At 52.3% G+C, this 25,338-nt stretch overlaps 1 protein-coding gene across 4 annotated transcripts in view; it reads right to left on the bottom strand.

The window, feature by feature from the left end:
• Nucleotides 1–25,338, bottom strand: part of SDK2 (sidekick cell adhesion molecule 2) — a 263,407-nt gene that overhangs the window by 89,638 nt on the left and 148,431 nt on the right. For all 4 annotated transcript variants that reach the window (XM_007185607.3, XM_057536211.1, XM_057536210.1 and 1 more), the window contains exons 3-5: nt 20,001–20,107; nt 6,970–7,117; nt 1,574–1,707 (exon numbers count right to left, since the gene is read on the bottom strand). In XM_007185607.3, the coding sequence (XP_007185669.2) occupies nt 1,574–1,707; nt 6,970–7,117; nt 20,001–20,107 (389 nt within the window). The remainder of the gene's footprint in view (nt 1–1,573; nt 1,708–6,969; nt 7,118–20,000; nt 20,108–25,338) is intronic.

Here is a 25,338-nt window from a genome sequence, read left to right as displayed (position 1 = left end):
CTGGGGGAGGCAGCAGAGAGTGAAGAGCCCGCCCAGTTGGCCAGGAGAACAGCTGGTGCAATTCCCGCCAAGAGGAGGGTGCTGGGGGGAGGAGCACAGAGCGGGAGGGAGCCTCCAACCTCGGTCTCAGGGTCAGCTGAGTCACCCAGGAAGACGCTTGGCCTTGACTCGGACCGTAAGCACCCCTCCCACCAAATGATTCAATTCCATGAGGCTCTAGATATTCTAAGCGCTGGAAAATACGTGGGGACAAACATCCCTCTGATGGCTACCTTCCTTTTCCTATAGAAACAGCAGCCCCAGGTCATGGGCTAGGCCCCAGGGTGCCGGGACGAGACTGAGACCCTGGCCCAGGTCAATGTCAGAGGTTACACCCGTGACCCTGATAGGTCAGTATCCAGACTGGAACTCTGCTCCCTGCACCCAGGTTTCTTTCTAGGCAGGCAGGAATGCGGTCTGGGGGAAGGAGGTCACTGCACGCGTGGGAAGGGGCTCTGCTGGTGCTCAGAAGGCCCAGGAGTGGGCAGGTCGGGATTGGGGAATGTTCTGGGCTTTCTGGGCCCTTGAAGACAGAGGCTGGGATCAGAGGAAGGACACGGGAAGGTTCCGAGCTGGCGGGTGCATCCCAGCGGGACCGTGGATGACAAATGAGGCTGGCTTGTTGAGCAGCAGTTGTACAGATGTGGAGGGATGTGAGCATCTGGTTCCCCCAGCCTGTGTGGCTGCTTGGCCACTGCGGGAAGCTCTGGAAGCTCTGGCCTTGTCCCGCGTACTCTGTGACCCCCCACCCACCTCTCCATCCCAGGGATGGAGCATGGAGGGAGCGGGCCGGGGAGAACCAGGCCGGGTGGGACACCCACAGCATCTCCATCACCGGTCGGAAACCTGCCTTCAGCCTTGGCTGGACAAATACTTCTTAGCCAAAGACACCCAAGGAGTCACCCTTTCCATTTGCTCTCCTCTGTGCTCTGCCACTGGGGAGAGCCTTGCCTCTCTCTTCCAGGGTGCGGGGTGGTCTCTGGGGATGGACACAGGGGCACTTTTAGGCAGGAGCCTGGGCAGAGAGCATGTGTTCCCATCGGTGAGGACGGCTTGGCTCCGAGTAAAAGTGGCGCTTTTGACACGCCAGCTGAGTAGAGGCAGTCAGTATATTTCTTTAAAAATGAGCTTCCCATCTCCTGGCGGGCTCAGCCCACCAGCACCTGAGCCCCAGGGGTGGTGGGAATCCTCTAGTGCACACACTTTCTCCTATATTCCACGCCCTCCCTGGGCCCCCAGGGGCCCAGCTAACAGCCAGGTTAAGTGTCCCCCCCTCCTGATAGGATCTCAGACTCGTCATGGGCGTGGGGTCCAGAATTCAGCTCCCTTCCGGCCTCGGCCTCCCACTCCCACCCCCAGCGGGGCCTCCTCCTCCTTGGGATGGCGTCTCCCCTGCCCCTTCCCAGCCTCCCCCGCCCTTTCCCAGCCTCCCCCCTCCACCGCCATTCCGTCTTCCCAATGACCCCCCGGAGCCCCATTCCCAAGATTTAACGACGCGCTCCGCCATCGGTCCCAGGCCCTGTGGCTTACTTACTCTCCACGGCGAGAGTGATGGGCTGGCTGGTCTTGTTATCCCCATTCTTGTCATTAACAGCTTGCGCGTAGTAGCGGCCTGCGTCGGGGGCCACTGTTGACAGGATGACAAGGGTGTTCTCCAGGGTGATGGCTCTGGGAAGAGGAAAAGGACGCCTCTGGTGGGCCTGTTGAGCCTGAGCATCTGGGGACACGAAGCCAGGCACCCCAAGACCCCCTCCTCCAGCCCACCCCCTGGGACCACTTACTGCCTGAACTCCAGCCATGCTTAGTTTGCAGAGAATCCCAATACTCCACCAGCGCTGGGGATCAGACCCCAATACAGAACATGCCCAGGGGTCTGAGACTGTCCAGGTGACACTTCTCTGCCACTCCCCGCCCCCAGGCCTGGTTAGGGGCCAGAGCGCCCCTGGAATTCTACCCTTTCCTGTGTCACAGCATGGATGGCTGTGTGGGGTTACCTCTGCACCAGGAGTGTCTAGAACTAAAGAAATTCATTCACCAGAATCAGTGAATGAATGAATGAATGATGAGAGACGAGAATGAATTTAGAAATGAACATGACCATTCCAGAATCACTGCCTTTAACCTAATCCTGAATCTGTTTAGGTTGATTCAAAGGCTACAGCCTGCCTGTAACACAGCCTTCTGGGGTTCACATCTCCCCCCATCCCCCTCTTAGGGTATCCGTTTCCTTCTCCCCAAATCTGGTCAATAAAAGAGGGGCCATCGGGGCTGGTTGAGAGGGAAAAAGGAGACGGGCCGGGTAGTGGGGTGTAGACATGGGCTGTTTGCTCCCAACCTGGTTCCCACTGCTGGGATCCCATCCTGCAGCCCCTCGGCTCCCATGTCCGCGGGCTGGGTGCAGGGCTTTTGCAGGCGGCAATTTGGGGACCCCATTGGACGTGGGTGCAGAAGCACTGCCCACCCTGGCTCTGCCAGGCACCTCCTCTCACCCATCCTCCTGATGACAAACAAAACCATTAGTCTGTCAAGTCTCTCTCTGGATTGTAACGTGATGTGTCCGAGACAGCTGTTAAACATCCTTAATGTTCGTTTAACAAGGACAAATCCAGTTGAATTCTTTTCAAATTTTCCCATTAGGTGAATGTAACAGAGTTTTAAATGGGCTCTCAAATAAACATCCCCACGAAAGCCTCTCCAGCCTGGTCTCTCCCAGCCTGGCTGTGCTGAGGTGCCTCCTTCTGCCTGGTTTTGGGGGTTCGCGTGCTGAGTCTCACGCTGCCTGCCGAGCTCCAGGAAGCAGGAAGACAAAGCCCTCCTGCCCCAATTCCCGGGAACCCTAATGATGTCTTTTTTGTTTTGTTTTTGTTTTTCCCCCCGGAGAGCTCTTTTAACCTCCAGCTAATGAGGTGATGGGAGTGAGGACGGAACCAGCTAAAATATTTTAAAATCGACACAGTGGGACAGGGATGGTGATCACCTCCTTACGTGGGACTCTCCTGCAGGGGCCCTGGTCCTTCAGTGGAGCTTGTGGGGGTGGGTGAGGGCTGGGGAAAGGGAGGCTGGGCTGTGGCCAGGGCAGGGGGGCAGCTCCGGGGTGGGGCTCTGGCCCCTGCCTCTAAGGAGCTCACAGCCTCCTTCTTGCTGGGCCTCAGTCTCCTTATCTGTGTAAGGGGTGGAGGCAGATGCGGGTGAAGACCCCTTCCACCCCTGAGGCTGAGGCTGATTCTGACTCCTGTGGCTGCTTCTGTTTGTCCCCAGGTGGCCTGAGGCTGTCCCCTCCCTCTCACTCAGCCCTCTCCGGGCACACAGTCCAAGGTCAGGGCTCATGACAGGCAGCAGTGCACGTGGACCCCCTGGGTTCCAGCTTCCCCGGCTGCTGCCCTGGTGATGTAGAAGCCAGCTAGATGAAATCTTTGGCAGGGGGGCACCCTGGGCATGGCCTGGTCCCCCTCTCCAGTACACCCGCCTGTCCTGAACCCCTCTTTTGGCCTCCAGAGAAGGGCCCCCACCTCCAATTCCTTCTCTCCTTGACCACACAGACTCTCCCCACCCCCTTTCTCTCCTTTGCCTATATTTCGTCTATATTATGATGGATCCTTCTAGGTCAGTGGTTCTCAGTCAGGGGTGGCTTCACCTTCCAGGGGACATTTGGCAATGCCTGGACAAGTGTTGGTTATCCCAGCTGTGGGGCTGTACTAGTAACCAGTGGGTAGCGGTCAGGGATGCTGTTAAGTGTCCCCCACGCACCAGGCAGCCCGCACAACGATTTACTGGGTTCAAAATGGAATGTGTGGATTGTGCGGTGGTTGGTACCCTGTCCTGGGTCAGGGGGGACGGCATACCCAGGTGGCAGAGATGGTCACCATCTACCTCTGTTTCTGGCTCCCCTCCTGCAGAGAACTGAAGATCTTGGGAAGCCAGGGGTCACCCTTCCCAGCCCCCCTTGCACCCAGGTGGGCAGTTGGCTGAGCTAGTGGGATACGGAGGATGTGTGCCGCTTCTGGGCTTGGACCAGCGGGGCCACTGGGAGCCCAGTGTGGATGAGGGTGGAGCTCCCACCAGCTTGGCTGTGGAGGAGGGTGCCGCTCGCATCCCTCGCCCTCGGTGGGACTTTCAGTTGGCAAGAAATCAACTTCTCTGGCGTTAAGTCCCTGGGATTTGGGGGTCTGTCTGTGATGCAGCTAGCATGGCCTTGACTGGAACTAGAGGAAAGCACTGTGTCCGGGACCCCGGGGCCTGGGTTCGAGTTCCCGGTGTGCAGTGAACAGGAGGCAGAGAGCCGGGGAAGGGCCAGTGGCCTTTTGACCTGCTGTCCCTCTGTCCTCAGCAGGAGGCTAAGGAAGGTCCCTGGGCTAGCCGCCTTCTGCAGGATGACCTTCCCCTTGATAGATGGTTCTAGAACGACCCTGCCCCTCACCTCCAAAGTGCACAAAGCTATTTGTGGCTGTCAGGAGAGCTTCCAGCCTGCTGCCCCCAGAGGCACCCACACTGAAGGAAGCTGCTGGAATTCTTGCAGGGCGTGGACATGGGGGCTCCACTCTCAGGCAGGGGCTGGGTGATATTTTTCAGCCGCACTCCTCTGGTTTCAATTTCCTAGGTCTTTCCCGCTGCTTTGATGGGCCCAGCTCCCTCCCACCTTCCATCTCCCACTCCTATGAAGTGTGCCCTTTTTTCTCAGCTCCACGGGAGCCCAACTGATCATTTAATTAAGAATAAAATAAGTCACGCTAGAAGCTGCCCAAAGCCCCCAGCATGTGTCTTTGATGGGAATCTTGTCTCCTTTTCAACAATGAGTATCAAGGAGCGGGCCAGGGGTTACTCATCTCCACTTGTGCCCTGGGAGGGAGAGTGGTCCTCTGTAGATAGCACGTGCTTTCAGCACCCTGTACACCCCACTGACTGCCAGCGCTCATCAGATGCGTATCTCCAGCAAACACACACCAGAGAATTTGCTTCCAGGGACCTTTCCTCTGGGTTATGAATATTAATCTGCTGTAATTGCTGAGATGAAATCCCAACAGTGTTCTCTCGTGCGTTCGGTAGGAGGACTGGAGGAGGTGGGGCGGGGGCGGGCGTGACCAGGAAGGTGTGCGTGTGTGTATACCTAATCATCACCTGCTCTGTAGAAGCACCTTCGCCAGGTGACTCTGTGGTCCTCTCACTCAAGAGCAGAATTAATTTCCTGGCTTCTTGATCTGAGTTCTACCACGTGACTTGCTTTGACCAATGGGATGTTAGCAGAAGCTTGTGTTTTGCTTCTTCTGCGACTGCCAGGAGGAGATGCTAGGGCCCACTGGCTAGAGGCTGGGACACGTGGGGCAGAATTGAGTCACCCAGGCATTCTAGTCAGCCAGCCCCAGCCAAGTGAGAGAGCCAGGCCTAGCTCACCAATCTGCCGGTTCACATGACAAATACATGCTTATTGCGTCAGGCCACTGGGACCACTTGTTACGTAGCACTATTGTGTCTGTAGGTAACATACATTCTAGGACAGTGGCTTTCAATTGCGGCTGCATGCTGGAATCACGGGGGAGCTTTTAAAAATCTCAAGGCCTCGGTACACCCCGTTTCAATGAAATAAGAATGTGTGAGGGGTAGAATCCGAAAATCAATATATTTTAAATGGTCCCAGATCATCTCAGAGGGTAGCCACGTTGAGAATCAGCAGGACCAATTCTCTAAAAGTACAATCACTTTATCCTTTTTAGCTCCCATGTCTTTGTACCTGTTCTCATATAATTTCCACATAAGGCAGAATTAAGAACCTGACTCTGGAGTTGGCAAGCCTGGCACCAGCTGCGTGAGATTTGGCAAAGCAGTTCAACTCTGGGGGCCTTCACTTTACCGTCTATAAAATGGGGGTAAAATCAGCCACCTCGTAAGGTTGTTGTGAGGGTCATTCAGTCAACAAATATTTCTTGAGGTGGACCTGGGGATGGAAAAGGGAACGAGACAGAGCATCTCTCCCTGGGAGGTGCGTGTCCGTCCCGGAGGAGATGGTGATGGGGGGTGTGCTTAGCCCAGGCCTGAGAACACAGCAGGCACTCCATAAACGACAGCCACTGTTGTTGCCAGGATGTCATCACGTTATTAAGATCACGCTTCTCTCACTGGACCTCATGTTCCCCAGAGGAAAGAACTGTCCGTCTCGGCTTCTGCTTCCTACAGAGACCAGAATGGGCTCCACCCACAATGGACCTGCGGCTTGAGCGGACTAGGACCAGGGTGGTCTTTCTTCTCTTCTGGGAGCAGCGTGTAGGAGAGAGCGCGGGTCCTAAAGAGGACAGCCTGGGCTGGCTCTCCCAGGGGGGTCAGGAGGGCCGCTGCGTCCCCTGCTTTGCCCCTCGCCCTCTGTGGAGGCGTTGCTTCTGTCACTCTGCCCACAAGCCAGGCTGCCACAACCCCCTTCCGGGCTGCACAGAGGGGCCCTTGTGAGCGCTGAAAGGACCGTGTGTTCCTCTTCCCGCCTCTCCTGGCCTCACCTCCTCCCTGGAGCCAAAACACACACAGCCGTGCACACCAGTGGACACCCAGCGACACAGGCACCGCAGAGACACCCTGCCGGGGAGCTGCCAGCGCCCTCCCATGTGCCCTGAACCCTGGGCCTGGAACCACGGTGACCGAGCCTCTGTCTGTGCCAGTTCGGGTTTTTTAAGTGCTCTTAGAGGCAGAATTATTCTCCAGCCGAGAGTGGAGCCAACGCCTGGGATTCCCCGGGGAGGCCACGGGAACTGTCATGGTTCCAAGACTCCGCCCGCACTTTCCCAGAAAGGTCCCTGGAAACCAGACTTCCCTCACCGGGGACGACCCCATCTGGCTCCCTCCCAGAGCAGGAGGGCCCTCCGTGCTCAGCATCTGGGGGCCCTACGTGGCCCCACGTTTCCTCTCCCGGGGCCGGCCCCCCACCCGCACCAAGGGCAGCGCGCTCACATGCGGCCGCTGGGCGGGATCTTGCGGCCGTCCCGGAACCAGGTCACCTGCGGTCGTGGGAAGCTGGCGATGCGTGGGGCGCGGACGACGGCCGCTTCTCCGTGGGCGACGCTCTGGTGCTTCTCGCTCTCCTCAAAGCTCCCCATGTCTGCGGGAGGGAAGGGCACATGGAGGGGTCAGGGATCGGAGGTCGGCAGCCAAGACTGCCCGGCTCCCGGGCTGGGAGTGGCGGCAGCGGAAGGGAGTTGTGGGGCGGACAGGATGATCGTGGGGCCCGGCCGCCACGCTCGGGCTACCTCACGTGGCCCCATCGCCCCATCCGTCACTACGACATGCTCTGCTTTGTACTTCTGGGGTTTGTATCCATTTACATCCATATGTCCACGAAGCAATGGATTCATCCAGCAACCATGAGACACGGGTCATTATTTCAAACAGTTTACAACGGAGAAATTTCTGAAACAGGCTCGTTGACTTGTCCAAAGGCACGTGGCTGGAACAGGGCGGAGGCAGGGTTTGAACTCGGACCTCAGAGTCTGGAGACAGGCAGAGCTGCACCTCCTTCCCTGCCCTGCAGTGCGGCAGGGGCTTAGGTGCGGGGTGAAGGGTACATCTGGGGACCAGTTTCCCGTGCCCTTGGGTGAAGTGCGCGAGGCTGTATGGATGTTGCACACAAACACCACGTTGCCCCTTTGAAAGAATGCCCACCCCCTTGGCAGGTAAAGAGGGGACCGCTGGTCCAGCTCCGATGTTCCGTCAGCCTGGAGGGGAGCAGCGGAGATGCAGGTGGGAAAGTTCTGGTTGCCCACCTGCCTGCTGGGATCAGGATGGGCTCTAAGAGCAGAGGCTTGGAGATGGGTGGAGTGTGGGCAGGGGTGTTTGTGCTGATGACCACGACTCTTTAAAATGAATGCACATCCTTGCTACCCAAAGGGTGGTCCGTGGGCCAGCGACATGGGCACCACCTGGGCGCCTGTTACAAAGGGAGAGCCTCCGGCCCGCCCTGCCCCCGAGACCTGCTGAATCAGAACCTGCCTTTTAACAAGACTCCCAGTCAACTGCATCCACATCCAAGTGTGAGAAGTACCGTTTGCCCTCCAGCTTGGCTGTGTGTCACTGAGTAACATGTCAAGAGTTAAAAGCACCTAATGCTGGGGTTTCATCCCCAAACTTCTGATGTCCCTGGTACGGGGTGTGGGCTGCCCATCAGAATCCCCACGTGCAGTAAGGTTCAGACCACCGAAAACTGGCTGTGAGTCCCCGCTGCCCACCTGTTTCCTCCTGGATCAAGGGGGCCGCGTGCTAAGCCATATGGGTCTCCTACTGCTTTGATTTATTTCTTAACCCCTCCAAGACCACTACTCTTCTTCCTCTCCTTCAGCCAGGAGTCCCCAACCTGACTGCCCCTTAGAACCCCCTTTAATGTTCTCAGAGGTAAGAACCTTTTGGGATGGCTGGGGTCCAGACATCAGTATTTCTAGAGCTGCTCAGGGTGTTCCAACACGAGCCAAGGCTGAGAAGTACCGCTGGGCTGAAGCCAGTGGTTCTTACACTTTGGTGGGTCTCAGAATCCCTTGGGAACACGGTAAGCCCAGAAATTTGCTCTCACCCTTCCCTCGTCCCCTAGGGCACGGAGAGGCCCTGCTTCAACGTGCCTGGGTCTCTGAGTCCTTGACTCACCTTCCCGAGGATTCTGCTGCACGCCGAAGTTCGAGGACCACCGGCCTACACTCTCGTTTTCCAAAGCCCTGGGCTTGAATCTCTTCTTGGCCACATTCCCCCTTGAAGGCTTTGCCTAACCTGATGGTTTTGGCCACAATCTCTCTGCAAAGGCTCTCACATCTGCCCTGGCTCCTCCCTGAGCTCCAATACCCAACACCCAACTTGCCACAGGAAATGCTGGGTATTTCTTACCTCCTTGCCATGCCAAGCCTCCCTTCTTGCTTTCATAGTTCTGCTAATAGCTGCCCCACCTGTACCTGCCCAGATCACCTGGGCTGAGATCCTTGGAGCCTTTCGTGGTGCTTCCTTTCCCACACTACGGCCCCTCTGTTCTCCCAGGCCCCACCCGCATGCTTGCCCCATCACTTGGCTGCAAGGAATCCGCCCCTACATCATCGCCTACACCGGATCCCCCCTCCCCCATCTTCCACTTTGCTCCTGATTAATTTTTCTGACTTGCTCAGATCCTTTGGTATCTCCTCATTGCCCCAGGAAAATCTAAATTCCCTTGCCTGGATTCAAGGTCTCTCCCTAATTTGACCCCAACCAACCTTTCTTGTCCTATCGCCCACATCACATCCTGTGTCCCCCACCACAATGAATTACTTACACCCCGCTTCTCACCTCGGGGCCTTTCTTTGTGTGGGGGACCCTGCCTGGAACGCCACCAGAGCAAGCCATGACTCACCAGGGCACCACAATTCAATAGCATCCCGGGAGGATCTAGTCAAGTAAGTGTCTCAAGAAATGAAACCAGCCGTTGGCATCCTTGTCCTAATTTGGCAAGCAGTAAATGTAACGGTGGTGGCTTTGGAGTCACTGAGACCTGAATTCAAATCCCACTTCTGTTACTTATTAGGCATGACCTTGGGCAAAATTTTGACCTTGCTGAGCTTTAACTTCCTCTTCTGTAAACTGGAGTTAAGAAGAGTATCTTCCAGGACTTCCCTGGTGGCGCAGTCGTTAAGAATCTGCCTGCCATTGCAGGGGACACAGGTTCGACCCCTGGTCTGGAAGAATCCACATGCCACGGAGCAACTAAGCCCGTGCACCACAACTACTGAAGCCTGTGTGCCTAGAGCCCATGCTCCACAACAAGAGAGGCCACCGCAGTGAGAAGCCCGAGAACCACAACCAAGAGTTCCCCACTCGCCACAACTAGAGAAAGCCCGCGTGCAGCAACAAAGACCCAACACAGCCAAAATAAACAAACAAACAAATAAATAAATAAATAAAATTTATTTTAAAAAAAAGAACAGTCTACATTAAAAAAAATGATACGGGGCTTCCCTGGTGGCGCAGTGGTTGAGAATCTGCCTGCTAATGCAGCGGACACGGGTTCGAGCCCTGGTCTGGGAAGATCCCACATGCCACAGAGCAACTGGGCCCGTGAGCCACAATTACCGAGCCTGCGCGTCTGGAGCCTGTGCTCCGCAACAAGAGAGGCCGCGATGGTGAGAGGCCCGCGCACCGCGATGAAGAGTGGCCCCCGCTTGCCGCAACTAGAGAAAGCCCTCGCACAGAAACGAAGACCCAACACAGACAAAAATAAATAAATAAAATAAAATAAAATTAAAAATAAAAGATAGCATCATGTAATGGCAATTCTATAAATCTGGGTTTAAAAAAAATGATACAAATGAACTTATATACAAACAGAAATAGACCCACAGACATAGAAAACAAACTTATGGTTACCAAAGAGGAAAGGGGGGAGAGATAAATTAGGGATTTGGGATTAATTTATACACACTACTATATATAAAATAGATAAACAACAAGGACCTACTGTATAACACAGGGAACTATACTCAATGTTTTGTAATAACCTATAAGGGAAAAGAATCTGAAAAAGAATATATATATATGTATGTATAACTGAATCACTTTGTTGTACATCTGAAACTAACACAACATTGTAAATCAACTATACTTCAATTAAAAAAACGATGGCTACCTTACTATTTATCTCCCATTCAACATGATCTTCTTACAGTGTGATTGACACTCCTGCCACTGAGAGGTGGGGGCTAAGACCCCTACCCCTTGAGTCTGGGGGTTTTGTGACTATACTGGTAGAATATGCCGGAAGTGATGCTATGCGACTTTCAAGGCTAGGTCATCAGAAGGATATGGCTTCCACCTGGCTCTCCGGACACTCCCGCTTGGAATCCAGCTGCCATATTGTAAGGAAGCTCAATCTAGCTCACACAGACACAGGAACAGCTCTTGTGCAGAGGAACTGAGGTCCCAGATGACGGCCAGCATCAACATTGGACATGTGAATGAACATGTGAGCCCTCAGATAATTTCAGCCCCCAGCCTTTGGGTCTTCTAGTTGAGACCTCAGTCATCAAAGAGCAGAGACCAGCTGTTCCCACCATGCTCAGTCCAGACTCACAGAATCTGTGAGCATGATAAAAGACTGTGGTGCACCATGATGTCTGGGGGTAATTTGTTATGTAGCCATAGAAACAGGAAGAGTATAGTCAAGCGCTAAAAACTGTGTCTAATATTTATAGTATTAAAATATTGGAATCCTATACATTTTTCACAGTTTAAACATCAGCCTCTTCAACAAAGATTCTCCCATGCCACCCAAATAGTCACTGATCCTATGTCAGGTCTCCTTCTAGGTGGACTTCACACAGATTGTCTCATTTCATCCGCATAATGACACAACAAAGCTCAACTTTCCTAAATACACATTTTTGAGTTGTTTACTAATTTCTGTTACTTGGCTCTGTCTATAAAAAAATTGCATCAGTAAATCACATTGATTTCAGTTCTTACAATAATTTTATCTATTTAAAAAACTTTTCACAGAGCTCTGAAGATATATTTGAACAATTTAAAGCAATTTCATGGTAATCGTGTTTTTCCTCCTCTCTCGGGTTTTATTAGCTCCATTTCGTCAGTGAGGAAATTAAAGTTCATGGAGATAGAGTGACTTATCCAACGTGTGCAGTTAGGGCTGGGCCAGCCAGCGTTCAAACCCGGCTCTCCCTTTGCATTTCCTCCTCGCCTCTTCCATGACTCATCCCCTGTGTTAAAATTCTTCATGCACATTCTTTATCTCTTTCTACTACATTGAAAGCTTCAAGAGGCAGTTCTATTCAATTATATTCATGAGCAAATCCTTATAAGACACCAGGCTCCATCCTCTGCACACAGTAGGTTCTCTCTAAACTCACCCAATGCCGTCATGCAATGACTCTTTATTGAGTCCCTACTATGGGTCAGGCAGGCTTTGCAGAAGGTGCTGAAGAAAGACCTGGTCCCTGTCCTTGTGGAGCTTATGGTCTGGTTAGGGGAACAGGCATAAGAAAACCAACCCAATGACATTCAGGGACATATTGTGACAACTGTTAGGAAGAAGGAACAGGGTTGTTTTTTTTAATGAGAGGCGACATGAAGGGAACCTACTTTAGACTGGGAGGTGGGGGTGAGGCTTTTTTTAAGCAGAGACATAAATAAAGGGTAGGTGTTAGCCGTGTGTGTGTGTGTGTGTGTGTGTGTGTGTCTGTGTGTCTGTGTGTGTGGGGCGTGGTGATAGTCCAGAGGAAAGAGAGTATGAGAAGGCTAGGAGGTAGGAGAGAAGTGCTAGTTTGAGGAAATTTAAAAATGCCAATAGGGCAGGGGGGTGGGTTTGTTCAGTGGATGGATGAATGAAGAGATGGATGGATAGATGGGTAATTGGATGAGTGCAGGGATGGATGGAGGGATGGATGGATGGAGAGAGGGAGGCATGGAGGGATGAAGGAAATGCAGGATGGAGGGATGGATGACTGTATGTATGTATGTATATATGGCAGGATGGATAGAAGAAGGAAGGGCACAGCTGGCCTCGTCCAAGTGTTGCAGTTGATGCTCTCATTCACGCTTCCATCCCACAATCTCCCCTTCCTATGGCTCTTAGGCCCCCAGAACCCTCCCAATTCTCTCTACTCCACTTTGCCAAATGGGCCTCCTAGATCAGGGAGCCCCTTGCCTCTGCTCAGGGGGGCCCAGCGCCCAGGCGTGTATGTCCTGAACACCAGCTGCAAGGGTGGTTCTAAGAAGAAGTCTGCTCAGCCAGCCAGGGCAGGAGAAAGGCTACAGGGAAGTGCACACTGATGGGGCTGGGGATCCAGGATGTCCTGGGAAAACTCACTCCCACTGAGGTGGAAACAGATAAGGGTTTATCTACTATACTTCCTCTCCAAGATACATGCTTGTTAATATACCACGTTGTTTTCTTCCTTGCAGCGCTGATGCAACTTTTCCTAAAAATTCCCCCAAGAGCAAAGAAGTGTGGGCCTGGGGCACAGCTGGACGTGACCTAAGATTATTCCTGATGTTTTTGTTGTATCTTAAAAGGTCTTGTAAATTATGCATTCCACTTCAGAATATATTTATTGCTTTTATTTATTTATTTATTTATTTATTTATTTATTTTTATTTTTTATTTTATTTATTTTTAAAACATTTTTTTATCATGAACTGTGTCATGCATAAAAAAGAGCGAATATAATTATATGAATAGTTCAAAGAAGAAGAATAGAATGAACACTCACGTACCCACCACCCAGTTTAAGGAACAGCACATGAACAAACCTCGTCCCTCTCCCCCACGGCATCCCTCCCATCATATCCCCTCCCTCGCCAGAGGTAATTGCCGTCTTGGATGCTGTGTCAATCATGTCATGGCTTTTTCTTTTCTTTTAAGTTTCACCACACGTAGATGCATTCTTAAACAGTTTATTGTTAATTCAGCCTGTTTCTAAGCCCTTTGGGTTATTTTGTATGTCATCTACTTGATTTGCTTTCTTTTGTGCAACATGTTTTTTGGGAGCTCCATCTCCGTCCTTGTACTTGGTTTAGTCATTTTCATGGCTGCTTGGACGTCCATGTATCAAGATAGCACAGTGCTGCTGGAGGCTGGCTTTGTTATCAGTGTTTTGCTGTCCTGCTAAGAACAGTCTCATGTGGATCTTCTAGCACATGTGGCTGAGAGGATCTCTAGAGGATGCACCTAAAGGTGGAACTGCTGGGTTGTAGGTTGTGCAAATGGTAATCTTATGAGGTAATGCCAAGCTGTTTTCCTGATATGCACCAATTTGCTAATTCACACACCCACCAGCAGTGGTGGGACTTTCTATTAACACCTTGCCTTGCTAGACTCTGGTTTCTGCGATGGGATGGTACTTCACTGTGGTTGTGTTTGCTTCTTATGAAGATGCTGCTTCTCCCTCCAATCAGTTGTATCACGCCTCTGCCTCTAACCATCCGTGACTTCCACTGCATCCTGAGTAACACTGAAACGTCCAATCGCATCTTAGAATGTCACCATCTGTCCCCAAGGCCTCACCTCCTCTTCCGCATCTCCTTCCACATCTCCATTCTCCATTCAATACACACACTCAGGTTGAGGATTAAGAAAAATGGGCCCATTGGTGGCACTCTGGACATCAACTCCAGCCCATGTGACAAGGGGTCTGATGCCCTCAGCTCTCATCTTGTATAGGTGGCTGCCAAGCTGGGGGGCCGGCTAGGCTCCCCAGTGGAGCAGGGGCTCTTGGCCCTCTGATGTGTGGGTGGGCTTATTGCTGGGGCTGGGGGTTCCAAGTCTGAGCCATCCGCCCACCTGGTGAGGGCTGGGATGGGGTCAGGGATGGTGCTCAGGTGAGGAGGACAAAAAGGTGTCCACAGGATCTGGATGCCAACTCCAGAAGGCTCGCCCAACCCTCTCAGCCATTCAGACCACTTGCCACATGCCAGGAATTTATGGCGACTTTGTAAAAACAGAGACTCGAGGTGGGGTCAGGAAGGGAGCTGGGGAGGTGGGTGGATATTTTATTGACTTCCCCTTAATTGCTGTCATTAAAAACATGTAAAGAGGGGACTTCCCTGGTGGTGCAGTGGTTAAGAATCCACCTGCCAAGGCAGGGGACACGGGTTTGAGCCCTGGTCTGGGAAGATCCCACATGCCAGAGCAACTAAGCCCGTGAGCCACAACTACTGAGCCTGTGCTCTAGAGCCCCCAAGCCACAACTACTGAGCCCACACGCCACAACTACTGAAGCCCGTGCGCCTAGAGCCCGTGCGCCGCAACAAGAGAAGCCACCGCAATGAGAAGCCCGCGCACCGCAACAAAGAGTAGCCCCTGCTCACCGCAACTAGAGGAAGCCCGCGTGCAGCAACGAAGACCCAACGCAGCCAAAAATAAATAAATAAATAAATTTATTAAAATAAAAAAACACGTAAAGAATCTTTTTGTAATGACTTTGCTATTATCATTAGTGGTTAGCACAGCTGCCTTATTAATTTCCCATTAGAACCCAATTCACAGCCCCTCTTTGGGAAGGGGGGGATGAGAGCCAGGGGTGGGGCCTGCCTGGCCTGGCCTGATCCAGTCCCTGTGGAACTGGCTGCTTGAAACCCCAGGACAAAACCCTCCCACCCCGGGAAGCAGAAACAGCCAAGGAGGGAAGATGAGGGCTTTGGAGAAGCAGCCGTACCCCATCCATCTTCAGAACAGTGAGCATCTGTGTGTCTGTGTAAAAGAAACAGACGGAGGGACAGACAGATGGAGGAGGTCTGTAGGGCACACATCTGGGAGAGGCCCAGGACGGGGATGAGTGAGGAAGGGGAAAGATTTAAGGAGGTACCCACTGTCAGGGTCCCGCAAGTGCACGGTGAGTCCCTGAGAGGGAGTGCCTCCTTAAATTTTGCATCTTCCTTGCCTCACTTGCCACACCCTAGCCCCAGCCCTGGAGAGCAGAGGCAGCGGCTAGGACGGTACCTCCGAAGGCAGACAGAATGAGAAAGGTTGTGAATGTTCATTCCAGGACGCCTTCCCTGGTTGGCCTGGCAGAGAGAAGACGTGTACACTCTGCCACCCCGAGTGTCCCCTGGGCTGGGCGCCACTTATGATGGTTTGTGTGCACTGACTGATTACTTCTCGTGACCACCCGGCCAGGTAGGTACTAATATTAACATTTCTTTTTACACATGAGGAGGCAAAGGCACACAGAAGTTAAGTAATTTGCCCAAGGTCACACAGCTAGGGAGAGGTGAGGGGGATTTGAACTCAGGGTCCATGGCTGGGTTCACGGCTCCACTCTACGGCTGCTAGTGGCAAGGCAGGAGAAAGGAGACGGTAGGAATACTGGCTGTGGGAACTTGGGTCGTCCTCTGACCTTTCTTTTAACAGCCCCTATCTTTTTTTTTTTGGCAGTACCACGTGGCACGTGGGATCTTAGTTCCCGTACCAGGGATAGAACCTGCGCCCCCTGCAGTGGAAGCATGGAGCCTTAACCACTGGACTGCCAGGGAAGTCCCTCCTCTGACCTTTCTGAGCCTCAGTTTCCCCATCTCAAGATGTAGCTCCCTAGACATGCCTTCCTACCTCCGAGGCCTGTCCTAGGGACCCACGGAGGAAAGACATTTGCACAATTTCCCTGGCGGGCAGAGTGTTTTGGAGGCTCCGCTGCGTCTCCCTGGCCTCTCCTTAGGGACGCGGGTGTCCAGCTTGGACCTGTGATTGTGATTGTTCTGAAGGCTCCTGGGCTTGTGTTCATCTTTTCAGGGAAACAGAAGCCGTGCTTCCTTCTCCATCTGCGCCCCGGCCCCCTACTCCCCAGGGGTCCAGAGCCCTAAGCCAGTCACCGACTAGACTGGGGCTAGAATCCACGGTTTCTCCCTCACATCCTCCCAAGGGTCATGCCCTGGCACACACAGAACCCGGAAGCCAGCTGTAAGCATGTTTCATCTGCCTCCCTGCTGATAGCAAAGAAAAGGGGTGACGGGTCAAGGCCACCTGGTGGCGTGAGATGGCCTTCAGCCTAGGTGGGGGCCGCATCTACTCACAGGGCTGTTGGGACACGAATTATTCCAGTCCAGGGGTGTCCCTCTGATTCTCTTTGACCCCTGGCCCCAGCAGCAACTGCCCTCCCCCCAGCTGGACCCCATTTCGGTTTTTCTCCTCTCGCCCTCAAGCAGCAGCGTGGGGAGGTGTGGACTCAGGTCGTGGCTTCAGCTCCTGCGTCTGGTGCTTCCTAACTGTGACTTAGGCGCGTCCCCTCAGCCACACCGAGCCTCAGTTTTCTCATCTGTAAATGGGGATGGGGGCTTCCACTCTGCAGGCTGGGTTGAGGCGGGGATGGGGGAAGGGGAGCGAGTTTCCCTTCTCTGTCCCCCTGTGGCCACCAGGGCTGGGCGAAAGCTCCATCTGTTAAGATGAGTGCTTTTCTCAGCTGTCAGACAGGAGTTCCTAAGGCTCCCCTAACTCGTTTGCTTTAGGGTCCAAAGGGCCGCACAGTGTGGTCTCTGCTTGATGACACTCTGGAGGACAGAGCTTCAGGCTTGCAAAGCGGCCTGGGGCAGATGAGGCTGGGGTCTCGGCACCGGCCCCCGGGCGCCAGCTCAGGGAGCTGCAGCCGGTGGTCAGGAAGGGCTGAACCTGGGTCTCCCCGCCCCGCCCCTGGGGCCCCTCCGAGGTGCCCCGTGCTCTCCGCCAGGGGCCTGTAACCACATCTGCATAGCTCAGCCCCAGCAACACCATGGAGCCTGGTGGCCACATGGTGACAACCATGGCTGTAACTGTGTCCAGAAGGTGCCTGGAGCCCAGGGTGACAGGTGGCTCTGAGCAGCCGGGCAGGGATCCCCTGTGAGAGGTGGTGGAGGGGAAGGGGCCGGGCTGGCCGATGGCCCAGGGGACAGTGGCAGCTTCCTGCTCTGCATTTGGCCAGGACAACTTTTGCTGGAAGCCATTCCATTCTGCAGCCTGTTTTTTCCTTCTTTAAAATGATAATATAGAATATTCATTGTAGCATTTACTCTCACTGAATCAAAGTGCATTATTTGTAGGCATTGGCTAGGTGCATTGGTGGATACAGGCTCAAGGAAGGGCAAAGCCTAAGGGGAGGTAGTACTAGATGCACATTACAGATGAGGAACCTGAGCTGGGTGAGGCTCAGAGAGGGTCAGTCACTTCCCTGAGGTCACACAGTGACTGAGGGCAGAGTTTGGATTCGAATGTGGTCCGTCCAACACGAAAGCCAAACCTCTTCATCAACCGTGCTGCCAGTCGTGGTGATGGGCACCCCACAGCCTGCCAACACTGTTAGGCACCCTCCCTCCCAACCCTCCCCCCCTGACTGGATCTCAGCACTGCAGAGTCCCAGGCTCCCTCATGGGTTTGGGCCAGGCCCCCTGCACGGCACCGCTACCTGGGGTCATTCCGGCCAGCATCAGCTGGAGTGGTCCAGGACCCTCAGGACCCAGACAGCCCATAGTGTGTGTGTGTGTGTGTGTGTGTGTGTGTACGTGGGGGGGGACCCCCACCTTGAGGGTCTGTGGCTGGGCAGACAGTTAGGGTGTTGGCTAGCTCGAGTCTCTGCCATCTGCTTTTCACCCCCAGGTCGGTCTGAGCCCTTCTCTGCCACGTGCAGGGAATACCAGGGACACCTGAGTCCTTAACAAAGGCCTCTGCCCTCCATCCGTGCACAGGCTCGCTTGCTCTGCACACGGGCCTGGTCACAACCCATCCTTCTGCTTGGGGGCAGGAGGGTACCTTTGGGTCTGGGGACAGGAGCCATACACATGCAGGCCCGGTTTCAAGGGAGCATCCTCATGTGAAAAGGAAGATGCCTACGGTGGGAGAGGGGTCAGGGGGCTGAGTCCTGGGTCCTGGATCCCTACCACAGCCACGGAAAGAAACATCCCAGCCACACAGACACTGCTTCTCTTCCTTTCTCTTTCTGATCGGCGGAGCCAGCCCAGGGGAGACTCATGTCATCTCTGCGGCTTTCAACTCTGGAAAGTTCTTATTGTCTCCTATGAGCGAAGGCTTTGGAACAGACACTCGTCTGCTTCCCCACACAGCCTGGACTGCTTGGTGTCCTGAAAGGTATTTTCAACTGCACACACACACACGTTCTCACCTGCACACAGGTGAACAAAGACGCCGACCAATCCAGACACACACATTTGCACAAACACATGCCTGAGCCCACACCCACCCTGGAGTGCACACGGACACACACATGAGCAGTCTCTCTGCGGGCTGACCCACGGCCACCCCTGCACTGCTGGACTCTGGGCACCGGCTAAACGAAGCTCTGTGGGAGCCCTCCAGCTGGCTGCCAGCGGCCCCGATCCATCATTTTAATTCGGGGCTTTTCCACTCCTCTGAGTAAGCTGAGTTGCCTTTCGTGCTGATTTATGAGACAATCAGTCCTCCACTTCTGATTATGGCTGTTTTCCATAATTATTATAAACACTCTTTGCCCTCACTTGAGGTTTTCTTCTCGATTTCTCTCCCCCACTTCTCTCCAAGTAGCAAACTCTCTCCTGCGCTAAATCTGAGTCAAGCGCCAGTGGGCCCCAGATGAGAGGGTGTCCTTTTTTTACAAAAAGTTTCAGGGCTCATTAAGGCGTTCCACACTCCCATGGCCCACGGTGCAACCTTGGACCTCTCCCCCTAAAAATCCCAGAATGAAACAGCCCATAATGAGGCTCATTTCTGCTCATTTCTAAGGCAGCTATCTTAGAATGGGGGGCAGGTCTGGGCAGGTCTGGGAAGGGGATACTGAGTCACAGGGGGAGGGGGCTGATTGGTGCGCTGGTCCCTGAGATGCCCTTGGGTTCTTCTGAGGCTTCCCTCTTGTCCTCCATCTGAGGGAGCCCTTTGGGGCTTGGTGGCAGTGGGGGAAGTCTGTTACCCCAAAGGCTCGGCGAGGCTCTATTACCTTACCCTCTGCTTGCCTGGCCCTTTCAGGAACCCTGACTCATCAGGTCCCCTCTCCCTCTTAGAGCTATGGTACCCACACCAGCCATCTCCCAACGCCTCCTGAGACCGTGGAGACCCCCAAGCTGTTACTGCTCCAGGGCTGAGCAAGCTGGAGAATGGAAAAGTTAAGGTCATGGGGGGGGGGGGCCCTGGGAAATCTGCCAAGAAGACCCTGGGAAGTCTGCCATTACGAAGATCCCCCGAGTTTGAGGCCAACCCCAGAGAAGTCCCTTGAAGCAGGTGACAGGGCCTCCTTTTCAAAGCAGAAGCAGCTGGTCCCATCTAAAGAGTGCTAAACTCAGAGAGCCAGCAGATGTGTGTCACGTGTCAGCGGTGTGGTCTTGAGAGCTCTTGCCACCTCTCTGGGCCTTGGTTCCCAGATGGCGGGAAGGGCCACCATTAGCACCCAGTGAGCGTGGAAAGCCTCAGCTGGGATTTGGCTCTGCCCAGCGTGTGGCCGATGGGTGACGACTCTGCAGATCCTCTCCCGCCTCACGCCCTCCCGCCACCCGCCCCAAGTCTCCGCTGTACTCACAGGCCACCTGGACCTCGGTTTGCCGCTGCAGCAGAGCGCCCATCCGGTTACGCACGATGCAGCGGTAGAAGCCGGCGTGCGTGCGGTCCAGGCTGGTGATCATGTACCTGGGGGCAGACGAGACAGCCAGTGAGCAAGTGGGGCAGCTGCGGGGATGCAGAGGTCAAACTGGGGTCAGAGGGCAGAGGTCGTCACATCACCCTCTTCCATAATGAAAGGCGCCAGGGAGCCCTTGGCTCTACCATGGGGGTCACAGAAGGGTCCTTATTAATAAGAGGGTCCCTCCCAAAGGCTTTTGCTCAGCTGCCCAGGAAGGAGCCTGCACTTTCCCAAGGACGGGAGATGCTGTGCCTGAGCCCTTGACCCTGGCCGTGACCAGGCCTCCCAGGACTGCTTTGGGTCTGTTGGAGGCTACTGTCCTCCCCTGCCTGTGACCTGCACGACTGAGAAAGGTGGGGGCGTTTTCTTTAGCCTGGACCAGGGATACACTATAAATGTTAACTTAAATGGATGTAGGTTTGTTATAAAGCAGAAACTAATACACCACTGTAAAGCAATTATACTCCAATAAAGATGTTAAAATAAGTAAATAAGTAAATAAGTAAATAAATAAATAAATGGAGGCAGGGAAATTTACGTTTTCCCAAATGCTTTGCATCATTCCATCCTTAAGAGTTGCAGACAGCTCCACTGAAGCTCTGCGAAGGGAAAAGGCAAAGCCATCTGGGCAGGGCAGGTTGCCTTTCTGTACGTGTGGGTCCTGGGGCCAGAATGCATGAACCCAAGGAGGCTCTAGGGTATCCTGCTTTGGGAGCACATCACCGGCCTGAGTGCTGCAGAGTCTGGTGTTGGGGGGAGGGCGGGGGGAGAGCAGGTGCGCGGGGCGCTAACCTGGCTGGGAGGAAAGGAGGAGGCCAGGCAGGTCAGTGCAAGGAGCTTCTGGCAGCAAGACATGGCAGATGATAGGTGCTCTCTGGTATGGAGGGGGCTAGTTCCCCTAACACCCATCTCGTGATCACCTTTCTGACCCTTGGGCAGTGAATGGCCCAGCAGGGACCTCTGAGGATCCAGGGGCTTGTGCCTAGGAGACCTCCCCTGCCCTTGGGTGTCCTAGGTTTTGCCAGCTGACTTGGTGAACAAGCTTATTGCCACCTGCTCCCAGGCTATGCCAACCCTGGGGCAGAGCAACCTTATTTGTAGGATTTGCCAAGTTTTCTTTGACATGAGTTCTAGCCAGTGTCCATCAGCATCTCACAATGAGGAAACAACTACCACTTTCCGAGCACCACCTATGCTTCAGATGCTGTATTCAGTATTTTTCATTCATTTCATTTCTTTTCTTTTTCTTTTGGCTGTGCCGCATTCATTCATTTCATTTCTTTTCTTTTTTTTTTGGCTGCGCCACGTGGCTTGTGGGATTTCAGTTCTCTGACCAGGGATCGAACCTGGGCCCCTGGTAGTGAAAGCGCTGAGTCTTAACCACTGCACCACCAGGGAATTCCCTTCACTCATTTCTTTATTTCACACAGCAGTTCCCAGACTACTGGATATCATGGACCAGTAACACTTAAAAAAATGGGGCCAGACATAAGATTGTCTTACTTATGGCCAAGTATGACCATTAAAACCAACCAACCAAAAAGCAAACAGGGAAACAATCAAGCAACCAAAAAAACTAAAAAAAAAAAAAACAAAACAAAAACGATACAGGCATGAGAGAAAAAGAAATAGAAATGGTCAGTATTTTATCTAAAAAGGACATTTTTGAGATCACAAAAAAAGAAATGTAATCTCAGCATCAAAGCAATTTTAACACATTTTAAACTGAAATTTTATGCCACGCCCATGACACTAGCTTCACTTTTCTCATTTGATGTGGACAGGTGCCAAATGTCATGGGTCTGAATTTGAGAATCTTTCACCTAATCTCCCTGCTAACGCTACGGAGGCAATACTTTCATTAGCTCCCCCTCCCCGTTTTAGAGGTGAGGAAATTGAGGTTCAGAAATATCACATCATTGACCTGTGGTCTCACAGGCAGTAAGAGGCAGGGCCAGGGTTCCAAAGAACCTTTCTGACTCCAAGCCCAGCTGCTAACCTGCTCAACACGTACATCCTACCCCAAAGGGCCCCACCTTCCATCCTGGGACTGCACGAGGCGCAGACTCACAGGTGGCTGTGTGCCAAGCCTGCTCTGGCTCTGCATTAATATCCAGAACCTTCTGGCTGTCCAAGTCTCTTATCTCTGCCACCGGCTGCAGCTCTTATCTGTCCTTCGTTACTATGCACAGCATGATGATGGGGAGATAGCGAGTACTCAGGCTCTGGCAAATTTCCTATTTTCCCTCTATTCCGTCCTCAAGCCCATCACAGGCTCTCGTGCCTCTGCCCCATCATTCCCTGGGGGAGGGGGAGGGACAGCTTTGGGTAAACTGTTTGGGTCTTAAAAGTGATGGGGTGACCCAAGAGGAAGATGGAAGGAGAGATTGGCTGGAAAAGCTCTCTATCTTTGAAAATGGAATCAGATATTATTAAAAAGCACCAGGGAGAAGAAAATGAACAGAAATGGCCAAACACAAAAAGATGCTCGGCCTCTGTCACAGTGAAAGAAAGTCCAATCAAAAACAAGACAATATTCACATATCAGATTGCCAAAAATTTTCTTGTATGATTACACCCATGGCAAGAGTGAGGGGGAAGGGAGACTGACCTCACATCGGCTGATGAAAGTGTAAATTGGTCCAGCCTTTGGGGCAGAATCGATCAAAGTAAGAATACTCCAGTCTTTTGACCCAGAGGCTGCACTCCAGGGAGCTGGTCTTTCAGATGTACTTGCAAAAATGTGACAAAAAACAGGTACGAGGATGTTCACTGTGGCTTTGCTTGTAATGGCAGAGACAAACGAACAAAAACCAGAGGCAGCCTAAACATCCATCAAAAATGGAATTGAATCGACTAATGATGCTGTAGCCACGGAATGAACGAAGAACACCTGTATGGGATGAGATCGAACAGTCTCCAAGATGCACAAAGCATGGAAAGGAAGTCGAAGCTGGAGACAGCGGATGTTTATGGAAATTAAAAACACGAGAAATAAGCTAAATAGTATCACAGCTGAGTGTTAGGGACATGAGAGATAATGTATTCTTATCACTTGATAAGTTGTTGTTTATTGATACAGGCTACCGAGCCCTTAGTCTAATGTTTAGGATCATGCAAATTGACCCAATAAAAAGAATTTTGAGTTTGTGAGCCAAAAAAAAAAAAAAAAAAAAGTCAAAGAACAGTGTAAGTGTTATGATGCCATGCGGGTAAGCTGGAATAGTACATATTTGTATATATCTGCACATGCATAATCATATATACACTCTAGCATGGACATAAAATTTTTTCGGGATGGATACGCCAAAACATGTGATCTGCCTTTTGGGAGAGGTATTAGGAACGCAGAAGGAGGGAAACGTCTACTTTTCAATTTTGTCTTTCTACGCCATCAGAATGTTCTTTATTGTATGCATATGTTGCTTTTATCTTAAAAATAAAATTAAAAAATGCACTTTGAGCATATAATGTCAGGATATATTATAAAAAAGACACCAGGGACTCGTTGGATCTGGGTTTGTTTGCTGATGTCAGTGATGTGTGGTGAAATTTAAACTTTAATAAAAGTTGATTTCTGCAGAAAGCTCTAGTTCATTTGCTTCAGCCAGGAAGCCCCAGGCCCCACCTGGGGCCCTGAAGAAGGCCAGCTGGGTGCAGGTCTGCCCCACCCTGAGGTCAGTAGAGGAGGCCTGGCTCTGGGCCTCCCCTCGGCCCCCACGGTGGGGAGGTGGACATCCTTGTCTGACCATCCTTGGCCGGGCAGAGAGCAGGGTGCAGCCCCCCTCCCTGGGCTGTCTCTGGTGTTCCCCTCCCTGCCTGGGAGCACTATTTTTGGCTTGTAGGCAACTGTTATTTAAAGTAACAGTTCTGCCCACTGCCTTTCCTACCAGAGAAACCCACTTCGCTCCACCCAGATTGCCTCGCAGGCGGGTGGAAGAGGCAGCTGGCCAGCATCTCGGTTTGCAAATCCAGCGCTGCACTGTGAGAATGCAAGCATCCGAGATAATGGTGACAGCTCATTATCCCCCCACAGTGCTCCTTCCTGGGCCCTCAGGACGCACTTAGCCTACAGCTCTATCTGTCCCACCCATCTGTGGCTGCTGGCCTGGCAGGAAACTGGATGAGCCCAGGCCTGTCCAGGTCCCTTCCAGAGGCAGGGGGATGGCTGAAATGCCCTGTGCAGGAGGGTACACTTGTGATCGCCCAAGACAGAGCCTGGTACTGGAGAGTGTACTGAGGCTTCTGATGTAGGGAAAATTAAGCTTGATTTTCGCTTCTGCACTTTCTTAGGAGTGTGGCCTGGTCAAGCTATAGAAACTTGCAAGCCTCAGTCTTCTCATCTGTAAAATGGGGACAATAATGGCCACCTTTTTTTAAAAATTGAAGTATAGTGGATATACAATATTATATAAATTGCAGGTATACAATATAGTGATTCACAATTTTTAAAGGTTATACTCCATTTACATGTATTATAAAATATTGGCTATATCCCCCGTGTTGTACAATATATCCTTGTAGCTTATTTCTCACCTAATAGTTTGTACCTCTTGCTTCTCTACCCCTATACTGACCCTCTCCCCCTTCCCTCTCCCACAGGCAACTGTTTTCTATAGCTGTGAGTCTGTTTCTTTTTTGTTATACTCACTAGTCTATATTCACTAGTTTTGTTATATTCACTATTTTTTAGATTCCATATATAAGTGATGTCATACAGTATTTGTCTTTCTCTGACTTTACTTAGCATAATGCCCTCCAAGTCCATCCATGTTGCTGCAAATGGCAAAATTTCACTCTTTCTTATGGCTGAGTAGTATTCCATTGTGTATATATATATATATATATATATATATATATATATATACCACATCTTCTTTATGCATTCATCTATTGATGGACACTTAGGTTGTTTCTATAATGGATGTCCGGGTTGTAAGTCCTGGACTTAAGTGCCTGGCACACGGCAGGGGCTGCAAAAATGCTTGTCACACGAGGGAGCAAATATATGAGTCACTGGCGGGGAGTGGAAGGTAGTGCGGTGAGGTTGGGAGGATCAGAGAGGAGGATGAGGAGGGTGAGTAGGACCTTGCTCCCCGCCCCCTGCGTGAGGATTCAGCAAGGGCTCCATACCAAGCATCAGGGGAGCACAGATTCCCTGGCAAATTCTTCGGCTTCCCCGTGGACATGTCCCAGCCACCCACGAAGGATCTGCCACACCCGTTGGTTTCCTCCTCCT

Source organism: Balaenoptera acutorostrata, chromosome 20 (assembly GCF_949987535.1).
Source record: "Balaenoptera acutorostrata chromosome 20, mBalAcu1.1, whole genome shotgun sequence".
Lineage (NCBI taxonomy): Eukaryota > Metazoa > Chordata > Mammalia > Artiodactyla > Balaenopteridae > Balaenoptera > Balaenoptera acutorostrata.
This window is presented reverse-complemented; position numbering and strand designations above follow the sequence as displayed.